Here is a 20,765-nt window from a genome sequence, read left to right as displayed (position 1 = left end):
ATCACCTTCATGTCTGTTTACATAATGAATTGCACTTTCCAATTAAGTGCACGGGCCTACTAGTGGCCAAAGTGTCGTTGAACACTGGTAGTTCTGTCTCAGGTTAGAATGCCGTGAACGGGCTGGCTACATGACGTTTCCTAGGTTTGCCCCATTTGTAACTGGTATACGAGCCAGTTTTAAAAAATCTTCTACAAAGGGATCCCTCCTGTTAGACAGATATCCTTCGAGGCTCACATAAAACAAACTCATGATGAGCACCACCTAATTTCTAGAGTTATAATTAATGTGTTTTAGGTGTATTACCGAGTGTTCTTTGGGACAGTAAACAACTCGCACATGTTTGATTGCTCATGTATTCATATGCTTTATTTGATCTTCATTTTGCTGAATAGTATCTGCTGGCTGTGAGAATGTAAATATCAGCCATATAGACTTTTGTCATAAAAGTTTTTTTTTTTTTTTTTCTGTTTGTTTGTTTGAATGGACAGTAATTATGAGCCATAAAGTTAGTCAAGGTTAGAAGGTGGTCACCAGGTCACAAATTTTCCAGTAAGCCAACAAATTTTCATTGCAATGCAGACAACAGAAAATACACATAAGTAATGTCTGATAAATAGACTTATCCAGCACACGTTTTAAACTATTTTTAGTGTATACAGAATTTGGCTATTACTGATGTAATTGATTACTATAACCAGAAGTGTTTTTAATCTGTTACTTGAAGTGCCAGAGTGGAGATCAAAGTGACTAACTTGATAGCAATCACCTTTCTATTATCTTCCATTACTAACAATAAAGTTTAAAACGAAAAGCGTGTGAGCGATACAAAACAACTCAAAGAAGCGAATGTCACTTGAAAGGAAACGTCACTTTCGCCAATCTGAGCGATAACTGACTAGCGAATGTCACTTGAAAGGAAACGTCACTTTCGCCAATCTGAGCGATAACTGATTCTTGTTTGGCTTTCAGCCTGTTTACCAAGTGAAGATGGTAACCCTATTTCGCCAAATAGCGTTTCTCAGAACTGTTGCTGCAAACATTTTGTTCCGGCAACAAATATCGTATGTGATAAAGGTTTTAACTGACAGAGGACCGTTACTTTTTTTTGTGCGTTCTAAAAGCACGAAGAGCGGCTGACGCACTGCACTGGTTGAGGTAAAAGAATTTGACCAGTAACGCACGCTCGACGAAAGAAGGAGACATTGCACATAAACTTTCAATCCGATTGATTCGAAACGTAAGACATTGCCTTTTAAAACCCAAGCAGCTGGCACTGTGCGAATGGATGTAACGTGAAATTTGAATAAAGAAATTCTTCTGCTCAGCGTACATGATATTGCAGATCACGAGACTTTATCGGTGTTTATGTAGATTTTACGCTTTTTTAAAAGTGTTGCCGTATTGCACTTGAACTAAATCAGAAAATGTGCATAATAAAAGGTAATTTTATTCCGTATTAATTTGCATTTGTTAACACTCCATTTTCTATTACACAGCGCCAAATAGTCCCCTAGCGGTGACTTTTGGAAGTAATTTGTTTCTTCGCGGAATCCTTCGTCCCCCGTCTTGTTTAATCTTCTTACAAAATGTGGCGTCATTCTCGCAAATAGATCGCGCTACAGAACACTGTGAGCACTGTCAGTTTAATTATGGCCACCCGGTATATTTAAAAACAGCATATCTTTAGTTCCAACAAACAGGAATAAATAAGTAGAATTGGCTTTAATATGTGAAAAAACATCAAGTGTCATCCATTACAAGTTTTAAAAAAATGTATTTGAACTTGGGTGGATGAATAAAAAGTATTTTATTGACGACTGAAAATTTGAACAAGATATAAGGAGAATGTGAGTTACTAGTAGGAATTTAAAAATGGTAAGTTGTAAAAGTAAAAATGGTCCGCGTACCAATGAAATAAATGGTTAAAGAAAACAAAAAATTGCAACAGGAATTTATTTTAAGCCATTTCACCTTGATGATTTTTGTTTTTCCTAATATTTAATAAAATGGTAATTGTTAAGCATCTGATTCGTTTCTTATATTTTATTTTCTCTAAATGTGTTAAAAGTTTAGTCAGAGATTTTCCATCAAACCGAATAAGATTTATTTAAATACATAAGGAAGAACAAAACTGTAACAGAAATATTTGGATATGTTACCAAACTATTTTATCTAATGCCATATTGTGGTGATGTGAATAGCTTACAGCAGGCGACCTCCAGTTGCGATGAGGATAGGTTCTCCAATATTATGTCTCCGTGACTCGAACAGAGACTCGAATTATCTAAACGTTAGGCGCACCTTTCTGGTGTACGCTCTGTATGAATATATATTTTATTTGTTTCTATGCTTTGTTATTGAATACGATTAGAGCTAGCCGGCGTTTGTGTTTAGAGAATTACTTGTAATGCAGTTTTCCGTTTAAATAAGTTATGAATTTTAATATTGGAATTTTCTGACAGGTAATGGAAATTTAAATTGGGATCAACTTATAAGCTTCAGTTTCTTGTATTAATCAATTCTGTTATTATAGGGTCAATAATAATATGTTACATAACATCTTGTATACTGAATCGAAAATATGATTTTTGTTTTATTGCTTACTCTGAACTCGTCAAGGTATGCACTGCCACTAGTTTAAGATAATAAGATGTTTTCGAATACTATGTGTTTATTGAAATATTGCTTCAAACTTTATAATGTTTTATATTTTCTTATAAGTATCATACGTAATGTTAATTCAACTCATGTGAATAATTTGAATCTTACGTATTTCATTTTCAGGATCTAGAGAGGAAATGGCTGAAGTCTTAAAACGACCACGATACCAAACCATTAACAGCATAAGAATTCCAGACTTCTTTTCCCCAAAATGCTTCAATGAAACACTGAATTACAAACCTAAGCCGGCTGATGTTTTCATCGTAACTTACCCAAAGTGCGGAACAACCTGGATGCAAAATATTGCTATGTATATCTTTCGTAAAGGAAAAGAAATGGACCATCCGCAGGATTTTCTCAGATTATGTCCTTTCATCGACATGATCGGAGCCGAAGGCATCACAAAAATGCCAAGACCTGGAGCAATGAAGACACATTTACCTTATACACACATGCCGTACTCTTCAGAGGCTAAATACATCTTTGTTGCGAGAAATCCCAAAGACTGTTGCGTATCTTTATATTATCATACCAGGGATCATGACGGTTATGAGTACTGGGATGCTGAATTTGATGATTTTTTTGAAATATTCATGGCTGGTGAAGTCGAATACAATGACTATTTTGATCATTTGATGTCATGGTATCCTCATCGTAATAATTCTAATATCTTTTATACTAAGTACGAAGATATGAAGAAAGATACTAAGGACGTTGTAATTAAACTTGCCAAATTCCTTGGTAAGGAGTATATTGACGCGATTGAGCAGGATAATGGTGTCTTGAACAATATTTTAAAATTTAGTAGTTTTGAGTATATGAAAATATACTTATCAGCCCTATATGAGCTTAATTCGGATTCAGTTGTTTTGAAGGAATTTGAAGGATTGCGTTACCTTCGTGATTATGCAGGTTCCCTGAATCCCCCAAAAGATAAACCCAAACCTGAATTTATAAGAAAGGGAATAGTTGGAGACTGGAGAAGTCATTTTTCCGAAATACAATTAAACAGGATAAATCAAAAGTTTCTTGAAAGAACCAAAGGCACGGAAATACAACAATGGTATAAATTAGAATAAGAAAACATATTGCTTTTATTTCAAACTTTTTTTTTTTTTTTGGTTAAAAATGTCTTTAGCTTTTACATTGTATTTGAAATGCTGAAATGACAATTTTGCGTTTTCCTTAAAACGTTTCATCATATCCTATAGCATTAATACCAAATATTTGTATTATTTTACCATTTCAATGCATACATATGTATAAAGGAATATATATAAATAATAAAATAATTAACTCGAAATCTTCTTTTTTCTAGAACTCAGTTCTCCTTTTATTAGAAAAATTGCTCTTATTTGCTTTCTGTATTTGTGATATATCGTCATTTTAGCTATTGATGCCAATTTCTTGCCCTGAATAAATTACGATATGAAACAAATCTGACTAAAACAGATTAAATTAGTCATTGTAGCCCTTATTAGCTGTTTTAATTACCACAATACCCTTGTAATCACTTAGTTAACGTGTAAGGTACTATGACTCTTGGGCATTGGGACTCTTGGGTGACCTTTAAGGTACCCAGATATCTTCAAAATTCCATTGCAGTTGGCGTTTCTGTTGCAGAGTTTTTTTCTCAAAAAGATTGTTTTTATATCTTTAGAAATGGCATTTTTGTTGCAAAATGTTAGAATAATACGATTTTGCAAATTACTATTATCGCAAATGTTACGATACTTTTATGGTAAATATATTCTAATTGATCAGAATGTTGTATTTGCTGATTTACTCCTCCCCTCCCTTCTGAGTTTTACTTTTTCTCTTCGAAGTTCTCAAAATTTTCTCTCCACTTGTCAATCCACGTGCTGGTTACTTGAAACATGAATAAAATATTTATAGTTCTTTATAGTACTTCATTATTTTAACGAGCGACTGATAAAATTATTTGAAAGAAACATAATAAAAGCCGCAGTTTTTTAATATTTGACAAATTTTCTATGTATTAAAGTGTTTTGTTTCTTGCTTATTTTGATTATTTTTTCTTAGATTTAGGAAAGAAAGTTGTAGTGATAATATGTATTAATTTCTTTAAAAAGTAAATATGAATTAATTTTGTTGAGATCTATTAAACATAAAGGTACAGTAAATGTCACTGTCGAATATTCATTTAGATAAGAAATATTTTAAAAACAATTACGTAATTAAATGAGATTTCATCCTTGAAGATTTATATAAAAGTATTCTACATTTTTGTTAATGTACAGAGAATGTTTATTGTATGTTAAGCATATTTTCGTTTATTTCTGTATGTTATGTTATGTAGAAGTGAGGGGGCCACCTAATATTTACCCTAAGTATTAGCCCCACACACTAACTAGAAAACTAATAACATTCTGGCATCATTCTTTGTGTCGTGATGAAAATTGTGACTCCAGTGAGCACTACAAGTACTGCCACTGGCGTCAGCATCAACGGTACTCCTAACCTTTCAGCGTTAAATTAGCTCAAGTAAAAGGGATTAAATTACATGATATACATAGTTGTGCAGGTGCATATTTTAAGATGTTATCTATTGTAGTGGATACAGGCAACATGTTTCAGGACATTCTATATTGCATTAGAAACAGGCATGATGTTCCCACGTTACAAATCATTTTTGTAAACATGATCTGTTTACTATCAGAATTAATTAAGAACTATAAAATTGTTTACAAATCTTACATTTAAGTACTATTGTAAAGTGTTGCTGAAACTTTAACAGCTCAATTTTGACGATTCATTTTTTGCTGAAACGTATGTTTCTGTTAATTGATTTTCAGAAATTACATTATTGTCTAGTAGTATATTGTTATTTGCATGTAAAAATTGATCATGACATTATAAATTGAGGTGGCTAGAAGCAATTTATTTCTAGTATATAGATCATGCCTACAATCATGATTTGTTTACATATTTTTTGTTTTTCAAACAGCTGTCAAAAATAGAAAAGAATATAAAATAATAAAAAAGACATAAATAAATAAGTCTGAAAACAAAAGAAAAAATAGCTTAATTTGCATACTTATGCTTACTACGTACTTTTAGATATATCTGCATACATATGCTGACACATTGCCAACTTATTTTTGTCAGTTCATTGTGTGCAATTACGTGTGTTTTTACAATAATTAGTTTACATGAATTACATACTATGATACATTACATTACTGATACTTTACTAACTCAATGCTGGTTATTTATTATATTGTTTACTTATCAGGTAATGTGACCTTATGTTACATAGAAATATAGGGATCATCTATTATTTACCCGAAGTAAACAGATAGGAGCCCCTTACCCTACTTGTGACCTATTTTGTGCTTCATATGGTTTGCGATGCATATTTCTTTCCTATAAAGGTACGCCCGCGTACATTATATCTGCATTTAATTGCTTTATTTTGCTATTGCTGGAGCATTTCTTTGAAGGTTAAATTACACTACATAGCTCTTGACTTCTAGCAGCCAAAAAGTCAATAACCTTCGTAATTTTATTCCTCAAGTGCTTGTTCTTAACTGCATATCTTAGAAATGGGAATATATCCTCTTCTTAATTTGGCTTCTTTAGATAAGGTAATCTGTAAACGGGCAGGAAAATAGATAATGCTTTGGGTGACCCTTTTCACCACATGCACAGGAGTCTGATGAAGAGAGATTTCTTGCATAGAGGTACGTGGGAAAGGGACCGTGCCCTGTGATAAACCACGTGATATGTATGGAGGGAGGGATTGGAGGAGAGTCAACTTTGGGGAAGAGGTTGTAAACTCTTCTGCCTGTATTTGCAGCGTCCCACCATTGTTGCCATAAGTCTTTAGTTGTGACCTGTAGTTTTAGTTTGAGGTGAGAAGCTGGCCAAGGGATGCTTATTTTCTTGGCATTGATTCCCTGTGCTGCTTCCTTGGCTAATATGTCAGCCTCTTCGTTTCCCTCATGACCAACATGGGCCTTCATCCAGATTATAAAGAAGTGTTGGCCTTGGGCATTGGAGGACTTTCTAAGAATTTCCTGAGCTAATGTTGATCTATTATTTGGGTTCGCGAGTGCATGCATTGCCGAGAGACAATCTGTATAGATGTAAGTACTTGGAAAATGATGATGTGTGCTTACGTTGATTGCCTGCAAAATCGCGAACATTTCCAACTGAAAAACGCTATTTTCTTTGTCGTTTATTTCTGTATAATGCATTTAAGTTTTTATTCCTTTTATTAAACTTTTTGTCAGAGGCGTGCAGCCTAACAGAAGCATCCCGTCCATACTCGAATGGCGCTTGATTTCAAAAGATGTAAACGGATAATTCTTTTTAGTGCTTTTGAATATTAGGTAAAAATATACTTGGAAATTTTAATGCCTAAAGGTTAGGGGGCTAGCTTGTTCCCTCCTTGTCAGCCGTAATCTGTTAACAGTAGCAAAGCAATGAAGAATGTGACTATGCAATTCAAAAGACGCGTGGGAGAGTCAAAAGGTTCCGGTTCTTGAATAACAATTCTGATTCGTATTTGGATAAAAGTGATGCGGGTTAATTAAAAAATGACGCAGTTTAAACTGATATGTTATGAATAGTTACTACTTTCTGGACAGAAAGTACTCAAATTAAAATAAGAAATAAAGGGGCTACTGCTAAGTTACGGTTAATAGCTTTCATTCATATTTTATATTTTACGTATATCTGAGATATAAAATGTGAAAGAAAACTACTAATTTAGCAATTGTTCTTTAATTCTTCATTTTAATTTAGCTACTTCCAGTATCTGGAATCTCAAGTACGTCATCTGGAAAACTAATTCGCATTATGTCATTTTATTAATCCTGCAATGTGGTAAGCTCTTGTCCAATCACAGTCTAAAATTTAAAAAAGCCAAATCTATAAATACTTCTTGTAGCAATGCGCACTCACTTTGCCTACTTCCTTTCGCTGTGCCGTTGCATCGCATTTTTCTTGTTGCCCATTGTCTAAAAAATATGAAATGATACAAATAACTGCGGGGTGTTTGTCGCACCCAAAATGGTGTGTAATCGAGAATATGTGACCTAAAAATTATTCACCAAGAAATAAAATTATGTGACGAATCCACAGCTACTTTTGGTCTCCAAATTTCATTCGTCCTACTACGTATTCTATCAGTATGCCAGCAACATCTATAACCATTTCGCCCCTGACTAAAAAATAATTGGTGTAAATATAGACATATATATTTACATTTTTGTCGTGTTATGTTAATTTCCTACTTAGGAATTTGACCTACTTTATGTCCAAATTTTATAATTCATTTTCGTATTTGATACCGTATAAGAAACACTTTATTTGACAAAAATTACGTTTTTGAATTATTTATTTTATTTACTTTAAAATTTTTCAGTTACATTTCTTAACTGAAAAATTTTCTAGTTATAAAGTTCCTGTCTAAGATAAATATCAGTATTTATCGTGAAACTCTATGTACTCTTATTTTTTATTCTCTCTATATTAAGAATTTTGTTACTCACAAAACTGAGAAATGTGATATGCAAAATATTCTTTTTCTCTGAAACATTTATCATCAGCATATCAAACCAAACCATAACTTGGAAATTTACGATTGCGATTTTTAACTAGGCATTTACGGACAAGTTTCATGTGTAAAATAAAATTCATATTTCATATGTAATCTTTTTTAATAAAACGTTAAAAGCATGATATTTTTCACATATTTTTTGTTGATTACATATGAAATTTTTTAGAACTAATAAGATAAAACTTACGTTTTTTATGCATAACAACAAAACCAAAACTTAGAACTATAAGGTATAATTTTCATAGCAATTTAAATTTTAAATGCATTGAACGGCGCTATAAGTTTGTTTTATTTTTAAATTATGTAATAAGTAGGAAAACCGTTAGATGAAAACAAATCTACAGTAAAATAGTAACAAAATGAGTTTCCAGTTTTGTTCAAATGAAGCAATTTTAAGGGTACCACTATCAGGTTCAATGTTCCGTCTTACTTTCTTTGGGAACATGCACAGACCTGACTCGGAACAGGGAGCTTACTAAAGCTATGTTCAATAACTGTGGGAAGTAGACAAGATACACAGGAAGGGTATACAAAACCCTTTATTTTTCACTCTTTACAATAATTTCCGTACTTCGGAATACAGAGACCAACTACTTGTGGTCTGAACGTAAGAATATAAAAAATATAACTAAACTCTAACTTAAATTTGGAATAATAAACGTGGAAGATTGGCCTTATATTAACAGGGAAGCCGTATGTAGTACAGAGAACTGTTAACACTACAATATGTTTAAAATTATCAAGAGGGTTAAACCTCTGGCCTGGAAGGCAACCAGCAACTGAGTAAAACTTCTAAGGTAAGCGGCCTGCTTCGACTAACTCCTTTCTCTCTCTCGCTTGGCAAAAAGCCACAACTTAAGTACTTGGCGTTTGCCAGACAAATTTTGCATAAATAAGTTAACGCTTTTAATTCTGGCCGGAAGTAGAAAATAAGAAGTGATAGTAAAGATTTAAAATAAAATAAACGTTAGTAAAACTTAAGATCCTTACACCACATTCTAATAACTAATTTTTGATTTTTTTATATGTAATGTTATCTTTTTATTTTTCTCCAGTCAATCAGTTTTACAAAATCTTAAGACTAATAACCCATAACAATCTTTCATATTCAATTAAGAGAGTTTTAAGATTTTTTCTAAATGTCTTTATAAATTTTTATATTCTGATATAAAGGCCTAAATACTTAATTGCTAATAATTCATATTTTATAGATAATTTCATGTCATAAACACCAATGAAAGCATTTTGAGCAGCTATTTCGGAATAAAGCCCTAAACAAGAGATTTCAAAAATAATATTAAAAATTAATTACTTTCAGCGGTAAATTTCAGCACTCTCCACTCAAAAGTTTTCAGTATTATTGTAAATACTTTAAGGTTTCATGAAACTGGGAATGGGGAAAAATCAACTTTACCCTTGCCGGGATTCGAACCACGCAATTTCTGTTCGCTATGTGGACGTCCTAATTAATTACACGATTAGAACAGGCATGAGTAATGCAATATTTCTTACATTCTCCCTCACAAAGTGAAGCACAGGACACAGTCGGAACACATCTATTTGGTGACTCAGGCGCCACAATTAAGAGTATCAAACTTTTTTGCAGCAGGAAGCATTGAAAATTCAACTGTGTTTTTGTCAGGATTCGAACCACGAATCCCTCACTTGTTAGCTGGATAATTTTAATTTTCAATACAGTTCAAATTTAAAAAACGCGTATAACTATATAAGTGTTGATTAAAATACCAAGATAAAAAGTTATGAAGAATTTCTTCTAAATTTCCAGTTCAGAATTTAAATGCAAAGTCACATAAATTTTTAGAATTTTAAAAAGGATTTAAATTCCGAACAGTTTACATAAAATATAAATTGTATAAATCCGAATCCTAGATTAAGCTTAATTTCTTCTATAAGTTTTCCGCTTTTTTATTCTGTTTAAAAATGATACTGTAAAAATAAGAACAAAATATAAAAGTAACTATTTTAATATTATGTCATTGTTTATGAATTTCACTGGAAAAAATTTGAAATCAAGTTGAGAATGTTCTTATTTAAACATCTGAGAAAATACTTTTTAAATCAAAGGTTACATGTGTGATCAGTCTCAAAAATTGTTACGACTTCATGTTTTCTCAAATTCTCTCTTTTAAAACACTTGATCACCGAGGATGAAATACAGATCTACGATTTTAATAAGAAACAGGATAACAATCAAATTCTCTACAGAAGGAGAAACAAGACCAAAAAGATCAATCAATTTTTATCATATATCAAGCTAATTTTGATTATCGTGATATTGTATACATCATGAATGGCTATCAATTAGTCATACTGTTCATAAAGAATATTTTTAGTGTTCTGCTGTGTTTATATGAAATAAGTTTTAGAAATCCAGAATTGTGGCGATATATTTCGTGGAGTGCACCATAGTAACGTATCTTCTCACGTTTCTTTTGTTTATCGTGAATTTTTAGCCAAACATTCAATAAATATGGCTCCCTAAGCCTCAGTATTTACATGGCACGGTGGGATCCTTTTTCATATTTCCGCTGTTAGTTGCTTTTGAATTTCTTGATGTAATAAAAGTGGAATCACTGCGTTTCCTGAAAGTGTTTCACAAGAACTATTTTAAAATGTTATTCGAGGATTGGAAAAAAAATACTGACTTAAAAATGCATTACAATCGGAGGGGATTTGAAGGTCATGAAACAAATATTGAACAATAATCTGAAGTCCTGCGTTTTCCGACACAGCCTGATCACAGTAGTAATTCATTTTTCATTATGTGTTTAATAACGTGAAATGCAAAAAACTAAGGTACATAACGTGAAACTCCGGAATAATGCAATACTTAGAAATGCAAAATCCTAAATAGCTTCCAAAGGCAAGAGTCTGTTAGCGCCTTTTAACATGCGACATACTGGTACATGCATTAGATTTGAGAATTTCGCAATTTAATAAAATTATTAAGAAGATGGGTTGTTATGTAGCGAAGTGAAATGCGAAATATTAATAGCTATGCTACTAAGTTGCAATCGTGTATTTCTACTTTTGTAAAATGATTCAAGATGTAACTTAATATTTCATTTCTTTTAAAATTTCACCTCCTTTTTACTTTAAGGTAAATAAGGTGGTCAAAAAATGACAACAAAAAAAAGGTAAATAGATATTAGCACATCATTTTTATAAAAACAATTTGAACTCGCAACGTTGTGGATAATAATGACAATTCATTGTTATTCATAAATTTAATAATTAACGAGATATCACTTAAGCTTAATCAATGCATATTTTCTTAGTCTGAGAAAAATAATATTGTGCTATTTTTGACATTGATTCAGAGGTATATTATCGGAAGTAAAAATAAAAATATTTTTTTCGCATTGAGAGATAATTATTTTATAAGGTATTGTAATAATGAATAGGTAATATTTAATGTGTATTTTTCGCTGTTAAGTAATTTATATTTCCACATATGGTAAACGAAATGGTATTAACGGTTCCTCTAGTAAGAATGGCAGTGGAAGAAAAACACTCTAATATCCGAATTTTAAGTTGACCTATTTTAGATCATTATATAAAATCAAAATTTCAAATAACACCTAATGTAAAGTTTTTAATAGTGATGTATTATATATAAAAATAAGCAGTTTTGCTGATATTAAGCATTCATGTGCGAAATACGTACCACTGAATTGAAAATCTACTGATACAAGAAACTCAACGAGATAAGATAAATATATTATTGTCCCCGCACAAATCTTTAAAGTTAAGGACTGTAAATGTAAATGTTCTCGCATCTCAGACTTTTAACCGTAGATGTTCAACCTACCGGAAACGCCTACTAGGTTCAAGCACTGCTGGAATTCAGTGGCACCTCAACACCAGATATCGGACATCACTCTGTATCATATAGAATAAAGGAGAGGTGAGGTGATGTAGAATGCAGAACTCACTGAGGGTTATTTTTTCCCCAGACTAGGAAGATTGCCGTAATGAAAGACTTAGGATTTTTAAAAGGGAAGTCATGGATTTTGTTCCTCTATTTATAGTACTGATGCGTCACTGAAGTCATAAACGGCACTGATATACAGTTAAAAGTAGCCAAAGTCTAGGTACTTTGCAAAAATTCTTCAATGGATATAGATGGCTTTGATTTGTTACGTGCGAAGACTGCTGAGCAACAAAATCTAATTCTTGTGTCGGAGATTTTAGAATGGCTAGCACGATTCGTAATAGTCATGTTCGCAAGATATTTGTTTGGTGGTATGACTGGATTATTTCAAATTGTGCATCGATTACATGTCAGCTCTCAGTGCATCGATTACATATAGTCGCATACATGTGATTATATTCCTTCCAACGCAAATTTCATTCTAAACATCAGTTTGTTAAAAGGATAATATGCAGTTTTGGTGCCTACAATTCTCTCGTGACCAATATCAAAAGTGTGCTGCTATGGCTGCCTTTCTCTTCGACTGTCATTACTAAAGTCGCATGTGCAGAAAAATCGCTATCAGACACAATTCCAATATTTAAAATTGGGCTTTCTGTCCTTTCTTTCCCATACTGCTTCAGAAGGGCTGTAGTGGGGATCATAGTTTTCATATGTTCTGTCCTGCTAATCATGTTCAGACCCTTCCATGGCCTTTCGGGTAAACCAGATGTGATCTAGGCTGATACAGCAATCTTAACTACTGTCTCATTGTTTATCACGCGTTGCCTCTCTCGGAGTGATAACGTTTGGTAAGCAAATTTGGGTTCCTTTTTTTTATATGTATTTCAAATGAATTTTTCTTTTCCGTTTGTTAAATTATGATTTACTTTTCTTTGCTTTTCTTTTTTTTTTTTTTTTTTTTTCGCTCTGATTTCTGATTAGCATTGCATTTTGGAAAATACATTTACTTACTTATTAATTATATTTTATATGTGTTTAGGACGTAAGATTATGTTTTAAATTTAAATAAATATGATTAACGTTTGTGAACTATTGAAATTTGTATGTTATGATCATATCAAAAATTTAATTTGTATACAAACTTATCTGAGTACACTTAAGTGCACATTTCCAATTCAATCTTTTATTATTAATTTATTTCTCTCGTTTTTAATTTGCTAATTAAAAACTTTATGCTTAAACATTTTAATGCACATTTCAATATTTTCCTTTTAATCAACATTTCTCACCGCCTTTTATCAGGGCTCTGATACTTTTTATTTCAGAAATTTGGTTCAGATTATTAGCAAAAGCAGAATTCTTAAAAAGTTAATTTCAAGAACAATCTGCATAGTTTTTTAAAGGACCGGGCTCTTTATTTAATAGCCATTAGCCTTGCGTCACTACAAGGGCTGAAAGTGGTGGCCATTTTATTATGAAGGCACCTAATAGGTGGCCACCGTAGCCCAATTTAAAAGGGACGGACAGCTACAACCATGTCTTCTCCGGGAATCAATCCCGGGCCTTTCGCTACGGCAGTCATGGTCAATAACCACTATACCGACTGGGCAGCTCAAACTACATAGTTACGAATAAGAGTTTGAAATACTGGTATTTTGTGAAACGGATCCGAATAGATTCGAACCCAAAATACGGAAACCGAATAGTAGCTTATAAAGTTGCTGAACAGCCATTTATTTTCCAATAAATAATAAAACATTTTATTGTTATTAAACTGTTTTGGTGGACATTAATAAAGATTTGCATTTAGATATATTTTTTATATTTCTATTTATTATTTCTATTCTTAGATTTCTGTTTAGATTTATTTTTTGTATCAAAATTAAATTGAATGCTTAGCATTATCTTTAACGAATCTGAATACTGATTGAAATATTAGTGAGTATCCTGCAGGAAACAATAAAATCATCTGGAAATGTGAATGATCATCTTAGGAAGGTTTTATTGCACAAAATGAACAAAATGAGTTCTATTTTTATTTAAATAGCAATATTGGAAGAAAAAAAAAAAAAAAAAAAGATTTTTACTCATATTTTAGAGGATTTTAAATGCATTTGAAAGCAAAAATTTTCAATTAGCAGAAGAATGCCCTTTTGACTAATTTCGATGTGATTCAAAGTTTTAACAAAAGGTAATTTATCCAGAATTTTAATTCGCATTTAATGCATACAAATAGCGTATATTGCAACTTCGATTTAATAAAAACTGAAGCTTAAATGACAAGGGCTTATCTCATTTTTTACAGTTACCCTAGATTCTTCTATTACTCATTGGCATGAAATGTGGCTTTTTTCATATCATTCTCATTAGATTGAATGATTTGGTATAAATGAAATGAAGAGTTTTATTAGTAAAAGGTTTAGTCATTATTGTTTTCTGTAAAGACTTCCTGTTCTTTTCCTATTGTTAAGTTTCAAACCTTTCAGAAAAAATCCAAATGTTATTAAGATTTCATTTCGACATTCATTTATACCTTTGTTATTTCTATAATCCATAGTTCTATTTGGGAGAGCTTTCGATTTGTATATTCGATTCATATCACTACTTCAATTAAGTCTTAATGACTTTTATTTACACACATCTTTTATATTACAATATATACGTAATTCGAGATTAATTTCAAATCAAAAGATGGGAATTAACCCCCGTTCGTATCAAATTCTATCAAGAGAAACCGAGTGAGCGACTGCTCTCTTCCAAGTTCGTTTTTCGACTCCTCGTTGCCACTGGCAGAAGAGAAACTTTCGCTCATTTCGCGTTCGAGTTGTAACAACATTCATTTGTTATTCGTTTCATTTAATAATTTTTGTCCTAAATTAATCGAAGTGACTTCTAATATTTGTGGAATAAAATGCAACTGCGAAATAATATATGGGGTGATTGAATTACAGAAAGAAAGGAATGGACTCATTAATCTGTCTCCTCTAATTTGATCAGGAATCGCATTATTCGATAAATCTTTATTTTCTGTGAAAATATCAATCCTGATGTAACAGCTTTGTTACTCATAAAAATTTATACCGAAATTTAACATTGATGCAAATACAGAAACTATGGGGGGAAGGCATTTGGATACGTCACGCTTCAAACCAAGTACTGAAACGGAGTAACTGATAAAAGACTCGTATGAATTCTAGGACTCGGATCTGAAAATCTTTGGTTCTATTATTTTCTTATTTAAATAATTGTGGCAGATTACGTAGGAGTTCTCTACCGAACTAGGATGACGACTTCAAGGAACTCTTTTAGGGAAAGTGGTTAATTAGATCAGCTCATCAGAACTAACCAAAGAGCGATAATTTTATAGGAAAATTTCTGCCTTGTATTCACATCATACATGAGAAAAACAACGAAAATCTTTCTGCAGCTAGTCTGAAGGCTGGGTTTTCAAACTGGATCGAAACTCCATTGCCCATTAGTCATGTACTCTTCAACACAGGTGGTCCCACTTAAGTTATGAAGCACGATAAAAAATTTCGGTATTTAGATATGATTCTGAATTCTGATTTTGTAACTATAGGTACTATTCAATAACTATAGATTGTAACTATAGATCAATTTCTTTTTAACCCAGAGTTGCAATGTGCTCCACTTTATATATATATATATATATATATATATATTATTTCTACATCTGTATAATTATGTACGGTAAAAATTTGAACAAAAAGACAACGCTCTCGGGGACCTAAAGATGGACTTTTAATTTTTACAGAAATACTTTACTACATAAAACATATTCTATAAAAGCCAAATGAATTCTCTGGCACCAGTTAATTATTAATAAAACATCATTTAAAATGTTTTTGTATATAATAAGCTTTTATTTAAAAAGGAAATGATCATTAATGTAAAAGGAAACATATAATTTAATAGGAATAATAGATTAAATAATTTTATTTTCAGTATTCATCACCAATTAAATCCTAATAAAAGCATGGAGCGGCCACAAGTTTATACATTTGATAAAGCAATTAAATTAATAGAAAATTAAAAAATAATAATGGCTTATGCATTTGACGAAGGAATTAAATTAATAGATTTCGTTTTCTAGGCATCCCACGCTTTTATTAACTGCTATATAAAATTGTAGATGAACTCTGTAAAAGTTTTTAATGTACACTGCTGGTTATCCAAAATGCAACACGAAGAAGGACAAGAGATATCAAATCCAAATTTATTTTTGAGATTATACATAGTATTAATACTAATTTATTTGAAATACAGCTTTCCTTGAGGTGAGGAAGACGAGAAAAATCAATAATAAGTGTTGCTCGTATGTTTGTCAATAACCATTGATACACACAGTGACATTGACTGAAAGAGGTTTTGGATATGTTGTTGGGGAATGGTAGCGCATGCTGCCTCCACACGTAGCCAGAGTTCATCTGGTGCACCTGCGGGTGTGGCATGCTGGGCTAAGCGTTCTCCATTCACTGACTAGATATGTTCAGTGGACGATAGATCTGGAAAACAGGTAGGTCAGCGTAACGATGCAATAAAATTGAACTAAGAAGAAAGCTTGAACGTTGCGTGTAATGTGTGACCGCCCCTTATTCTGTTGAAACGGGCGGCAAGCAAACCCTGAAGGTAAGGAAGGAAAACAGGATTCAAAATCTTAGAGATATAGCATTGGCTGGTAAGTGTACCGATAATCCGTACTAGGGTGCAGGAACGGAATCCAATACAATCGCACATGATAATACTGGCTGCAGGATCAGTATGACGATGCATAACACAATAGTCGAGCTGCCTGTCTCCACGGTGTATCTAAACTCTAATCTAGTCCTGCAGGCAAAAGTGTGATTCGTCTGAAACCACAGTGTTATGCCGTTCAACGCACCACTAAAAACGCCTGTCGTTTAAAAATATGCGAAGCAGTAGACACGTAGCAGACATTCCATTGTATTGTAAATGACATCAGTGGTTCGTACAGACACTGATTGTTGTGCTACAGACTGCGTTCGTTGTAATATGGTTGCGGATGTGATAGTGCATTGCATCAGTGCAATGCGCACAATATGCCTGTCTGCCCGTGGAGTGGTGCGAAGAGGTAGTGGACGAGGTCGTATAATTTCTCCTGTCCGTCAGTCATTTCCTCCTGCAATCCACCGATTACATATTTTCATGATCGTTTCTTGAATACGACCGACACGATGACCAATCCAGGAAGGATAATCCACAATCTCTGTATGCAATGCTTCTGCACGGTAGAACTCAGAAACTTGCTAGAATGATGCTTATGTTTTTTATGAGGCCTGCTGAAGCTGCACACGCAAAAATTCTCACGAGAGCAATTCACGTTATTCAAAACGGCAGTATATCCTTCTTTCATACTCGGTATATAAGAAGCGCTGTAGTCGTCCGTGATGTAGCGTGCGTTGAAATCGTAATCATTTGCATATTCCATTTCGGTATACACATGAAGCAAGTTTCATGGTATTTCGATGGTTATTCGTATACGATGTTGCAGTTTGGATGGCCAGCAGTATATTATTCCGACTAAACTGTATGATAGTATATTATTTTTCTCTTTTTAGTGCATTATAATTATCATATCCAATTTAAATAACAGCTTATTGTATAAAAAACTTTTTAATTGCATTTTATTTTCTATTTTTTAGTTTTAATTACACATTATTAATGATGATACAAATTAATATATTAAGTCATTATTTAAGCGCGAGCAATAAATTGTGAAATAAAGAAAAAAAAGTAGCTGAACGTCATCCAGGGAATGAAGAAATCGCTTTGAATATTAATATTCGAAAATTGGAAATAATTACATTGTTAGAACTAGCGCTTTATTTGAAGCTAAAATGAAAAAATATGATATATACACCACATGACTTCCTTGCACGGAATATTAAATTATACGCATTTTTCCTACATTTCATTTAAACTTATTGAATTGAATTAAATCTACTTCGTCGATAGCGCATAAACCACAATAAAATGAATGCACTCTTTAAAATTCACTATATTTGTTTTTCATAGCTACACTCTGGCGCTAGATTCATTTAACAGCGTTACATCTCATTCATTTTATAAATCAGAATGCGCAAAAATTATAATCCTTGCCACATGTTCTATTCAAATACTATAATGAATCTAAAACGATGTATAAAAGAAATTAGAAAAATAAAAAAGAAGCAGTAGTTGTTGCGAAGCTTCGTTTCTTTAGATTGGCAGCAAATCCACTATTCTGCTAAGTTTCAAATGTAAACAAATATGGCTGCTATGGTAAAAAATTAGGCTTAGCCCCACTTAAACAACTTTTAAATTCTAATTCAGAAGTCAAACAACAAAAATCAGCGTTATATTTTCAAATTTTCACAGGACTAGTTTCGATGGTTTTACCGAACCACCATCGTCAGCTGCAAAAGTGCAAATGAACGAGATAGGATATAATGATCAGATAACATAAGAAAGCCTGGACAGAAAATAAGCTAGTGGCGCCATCTGTTGATGAAATCAGAACTAAAACATATTTTCTTTAAAGGACGAAGGCAAAGATGGATTGAATTAGGATCGTTAAACTAGAACAGAAAGATTTTTTTTTTTTTTGGAATGTAAATTGCCTCTAGAAAATCCAGTTCTCCAATGGAAGATGTTTTTTGAATAATTTTGGCAGCAGAAAAAAAAATCTTTCTGTTCTAGTTAACGATCCTAATTCCAATCCATCTTTGCCTTCGGCCTTTAAAGAAATTATGTTTTAGTTCTGGTTTCATCAACAGATGGCGCCACTAGCTTATTTTCTGTCCAGGCTTTCTTATCTTAGCTGATCACTATATCCTATCTCTTTCATTTGCGCTTTTGCAGCTGACGATGGTGGTTCCGTAAAACCATCGAAACTAGTCCTGTGAAAATTTGAAAATATAACGCTGATTTTTGTTGTTTGACTTCTGAATTAGTATTTGTTCCGCGTGTTATTGTGTCTTAACTTTTAAAATGTTGATAATTCTACGAATATTGCATGCAGATCAACTAAAGACATAAAAACTTTAACCGGAAGATAAAAACAAGATAATTCAATTATTTTTAAAGCAAAAAATGCACAGTTTACCAACATATAAGAATAAAAAAACTGAGCTCACGGAGATGAGTAACAGAGTGGATATATGTATATATATATTTATTTATTTACTTTTGGTGCGGCCGATCCCCACTAAAAACAGAGGTACACAATTACATCCTATAGCTCTCCTATATGCAAAATTTCAATGTTTTGCAGTTTTATAATTTTTTGGCGGAAAAAAGAGTCCTTTATTCTGTCCATATGTACAGATTTCACGCAAAAACATAGTTAAATTTTTCATTATTACAATAAATCCTTTACTTCGTACAAGGAAGTATAAACGAATGTTCCAAACTTGTCATTAAATAAGCCAAGATGGCAAACTCAAACACTTCTCTCCCATCTGCTCTATCCTGCAACACATTTTTTCTTAATGTAGAAAATCCCTCAATTAACATTTATTTATTAATTTTTTTTAAAACTGGCTCAAAGTTTGTTTTAAAAATCTGTAAGAATTTCAAAACTTCATATCCGATGATACATCTTAGATATTGAAATTTTAATATAAACTTTAAATAATATAAACATCGAAAGATTTTTCAAAAATTAAGAAATTAACTTAAAGTTTTCATTCAAGTTTCATTGAAAAGCTATTTCCCCGCCGTATTCCATGGCGCAAACAGTCAAATTTTCATATGCTTAGTTTGTTCGATGAACTAAGATATATGCAAAAAATTATTTAAACATAAAATATAAAAATATATATAATTCGAATTTTCAAAAAATTACTTCACCACATTGCACTACTAATGACAAGCAGTGAGTGTACAAATTTTGAGCTCGATAGCTTATCAAGAAATCTCTACATGTGAGAATAAGTAAATAAATAAAAGCTTAAAAGTCAGACTTCCAAAATTGGCGTTAAAATAGCCAATCTAGCAACCCTACTTTTATCGCGATTCATCGTTTCACCTCCAAAAGAAAGAACTGTCAGATCAAAGAACTTTCGGAATTCTATATCGTATGACATATGCAGAGTCATCTGTTGCGAAAAGCTCCAAAAACGGTAAGTGTTCAAAACATTTATTTAGAAGACGTGTAATTTAAAGTTAAATACTTTCTATCTTAAACTAAATGTCGTTTTATAGAAATATTCTGCGCATTGCAAATACCACTTAAAAAATGTCTTTTTTGAGAGCAAAATCTTTTTGCTTCCTTTTGTCAGAAATAAATTATCATGTACTTTTGTCACACAGTATTTTTAATTTGTTTAAAATAAGTCTAATATGTCTGTCCTTTTCCGTAAGTTGTTATTCTTGATAATTTTTCTCAAAGACTGAGAGCAGGTAAATCATATTTTTTGATTATATTTTCGCTATTCTGTTATTAAAAATGTATACTGAACATTTTGTATGAATTTTTTTAAATATTAATGATGAAGATTTTAATGATTCGGGAAGATTTTAGTGACTTATGAGATAATTTGAAAGACTATTAACGACCAAAATGTGGTTCTGCAAAATATTGATGGGATGATC

At 32.2% G+C, this 20,765-nt stretch overlaps 3 protein-coding genes across 6 annotated transcripts in view; all 3 read left to right on the top strand.

Annotated features, from left to right (window-relative positions):
- Positions 1–4,563, top strand: part of LOC118184250 (sulfotransferase ssu-1-like) — a 79,360-nt gene extending 74,797 nt beyond the window's left edge. For both annotated transcript variants that reach the window (XM_085815424.1, XM_085815425.1), the window contains exon 2: positions 2,788–4,563. In XM_085815424.1, coding sequence (XP_085671550.1) covers positions 2,802–3,743 — 942 coding nt within the window. In that variant the 5' untranslated portion in view covers positions 2,788–2,801 and the 3' untranslated portion in view covers positions 3,744–4,563. The remainder of the gene's footprint in view (positions 1–2,787) is intronic.
- Positions 1–20,765, top strand: part of LOC118184249 (sulfotransferase ssu-1-like) — a 116,805-nt gene that overhangs the window by 74,790 nt on the left and 21,250 nt on the right. Inside the window, exon 1 of one of the 3 annotated variants that reach the window (XM_035353893.2) lies at positions 12,072–12,997. The exons of 1 other annotated variant lie outside the window; for it this stretch is intronic. Coding sequence is in view for 1 of the 2 variants with exons in the window: in XM_035353892.2 (XP_035209783.1) it covers positions 20,258–20,293 (36 nt within the window). In the remaining variant the exon portion in view is untranslated. Of the gene's footprint in view, positions 1–12,071; positions 12,998–20,155; positions 20,294–20,765 lie in introns of those variants that run through there. One more of the 3 variants, XM_035353892.2, reaches the window with a different exon arrangement.
- The window catches only part of LOC118184247 (sodium/potassium/calcium exchanger 5-like), a 127,733-nt gene continuing 127,203 nt past the window's right edge, over positions 20,236–20,765 (top strand). Inside the window, exon 1 of the mRNA XM_085815420.1 lies at positions 20,236–20,293. Coding sequence (XP_085671546.1) covers positions 20,251–20,293 — 43 coding nt within the window. The 5' untranslated portion in view covers positions 20,236–20,250. The remainder of the gene's footprint in view (positions 20,294–20,765) is intronic.

Source organism: Stegodyphus dumicola, chromosome 4 (genome assembly GCF_044657685.1).
Source record: "Stegodyphus dumicola isolate Sdum_Otavi_A_Nest chromosome 4, ASM4465768v1".
NCBI lineage: Eukaryota > Metazoa > Arthropoda > Arachnida > Araneae > Eresidae > Stegodyphus > Stegodyphus dumicola.
Note: the sequence above shows the minus strand (reverse complement) of the source record. Positions and strands in the feature narration are given on the sequence as shown.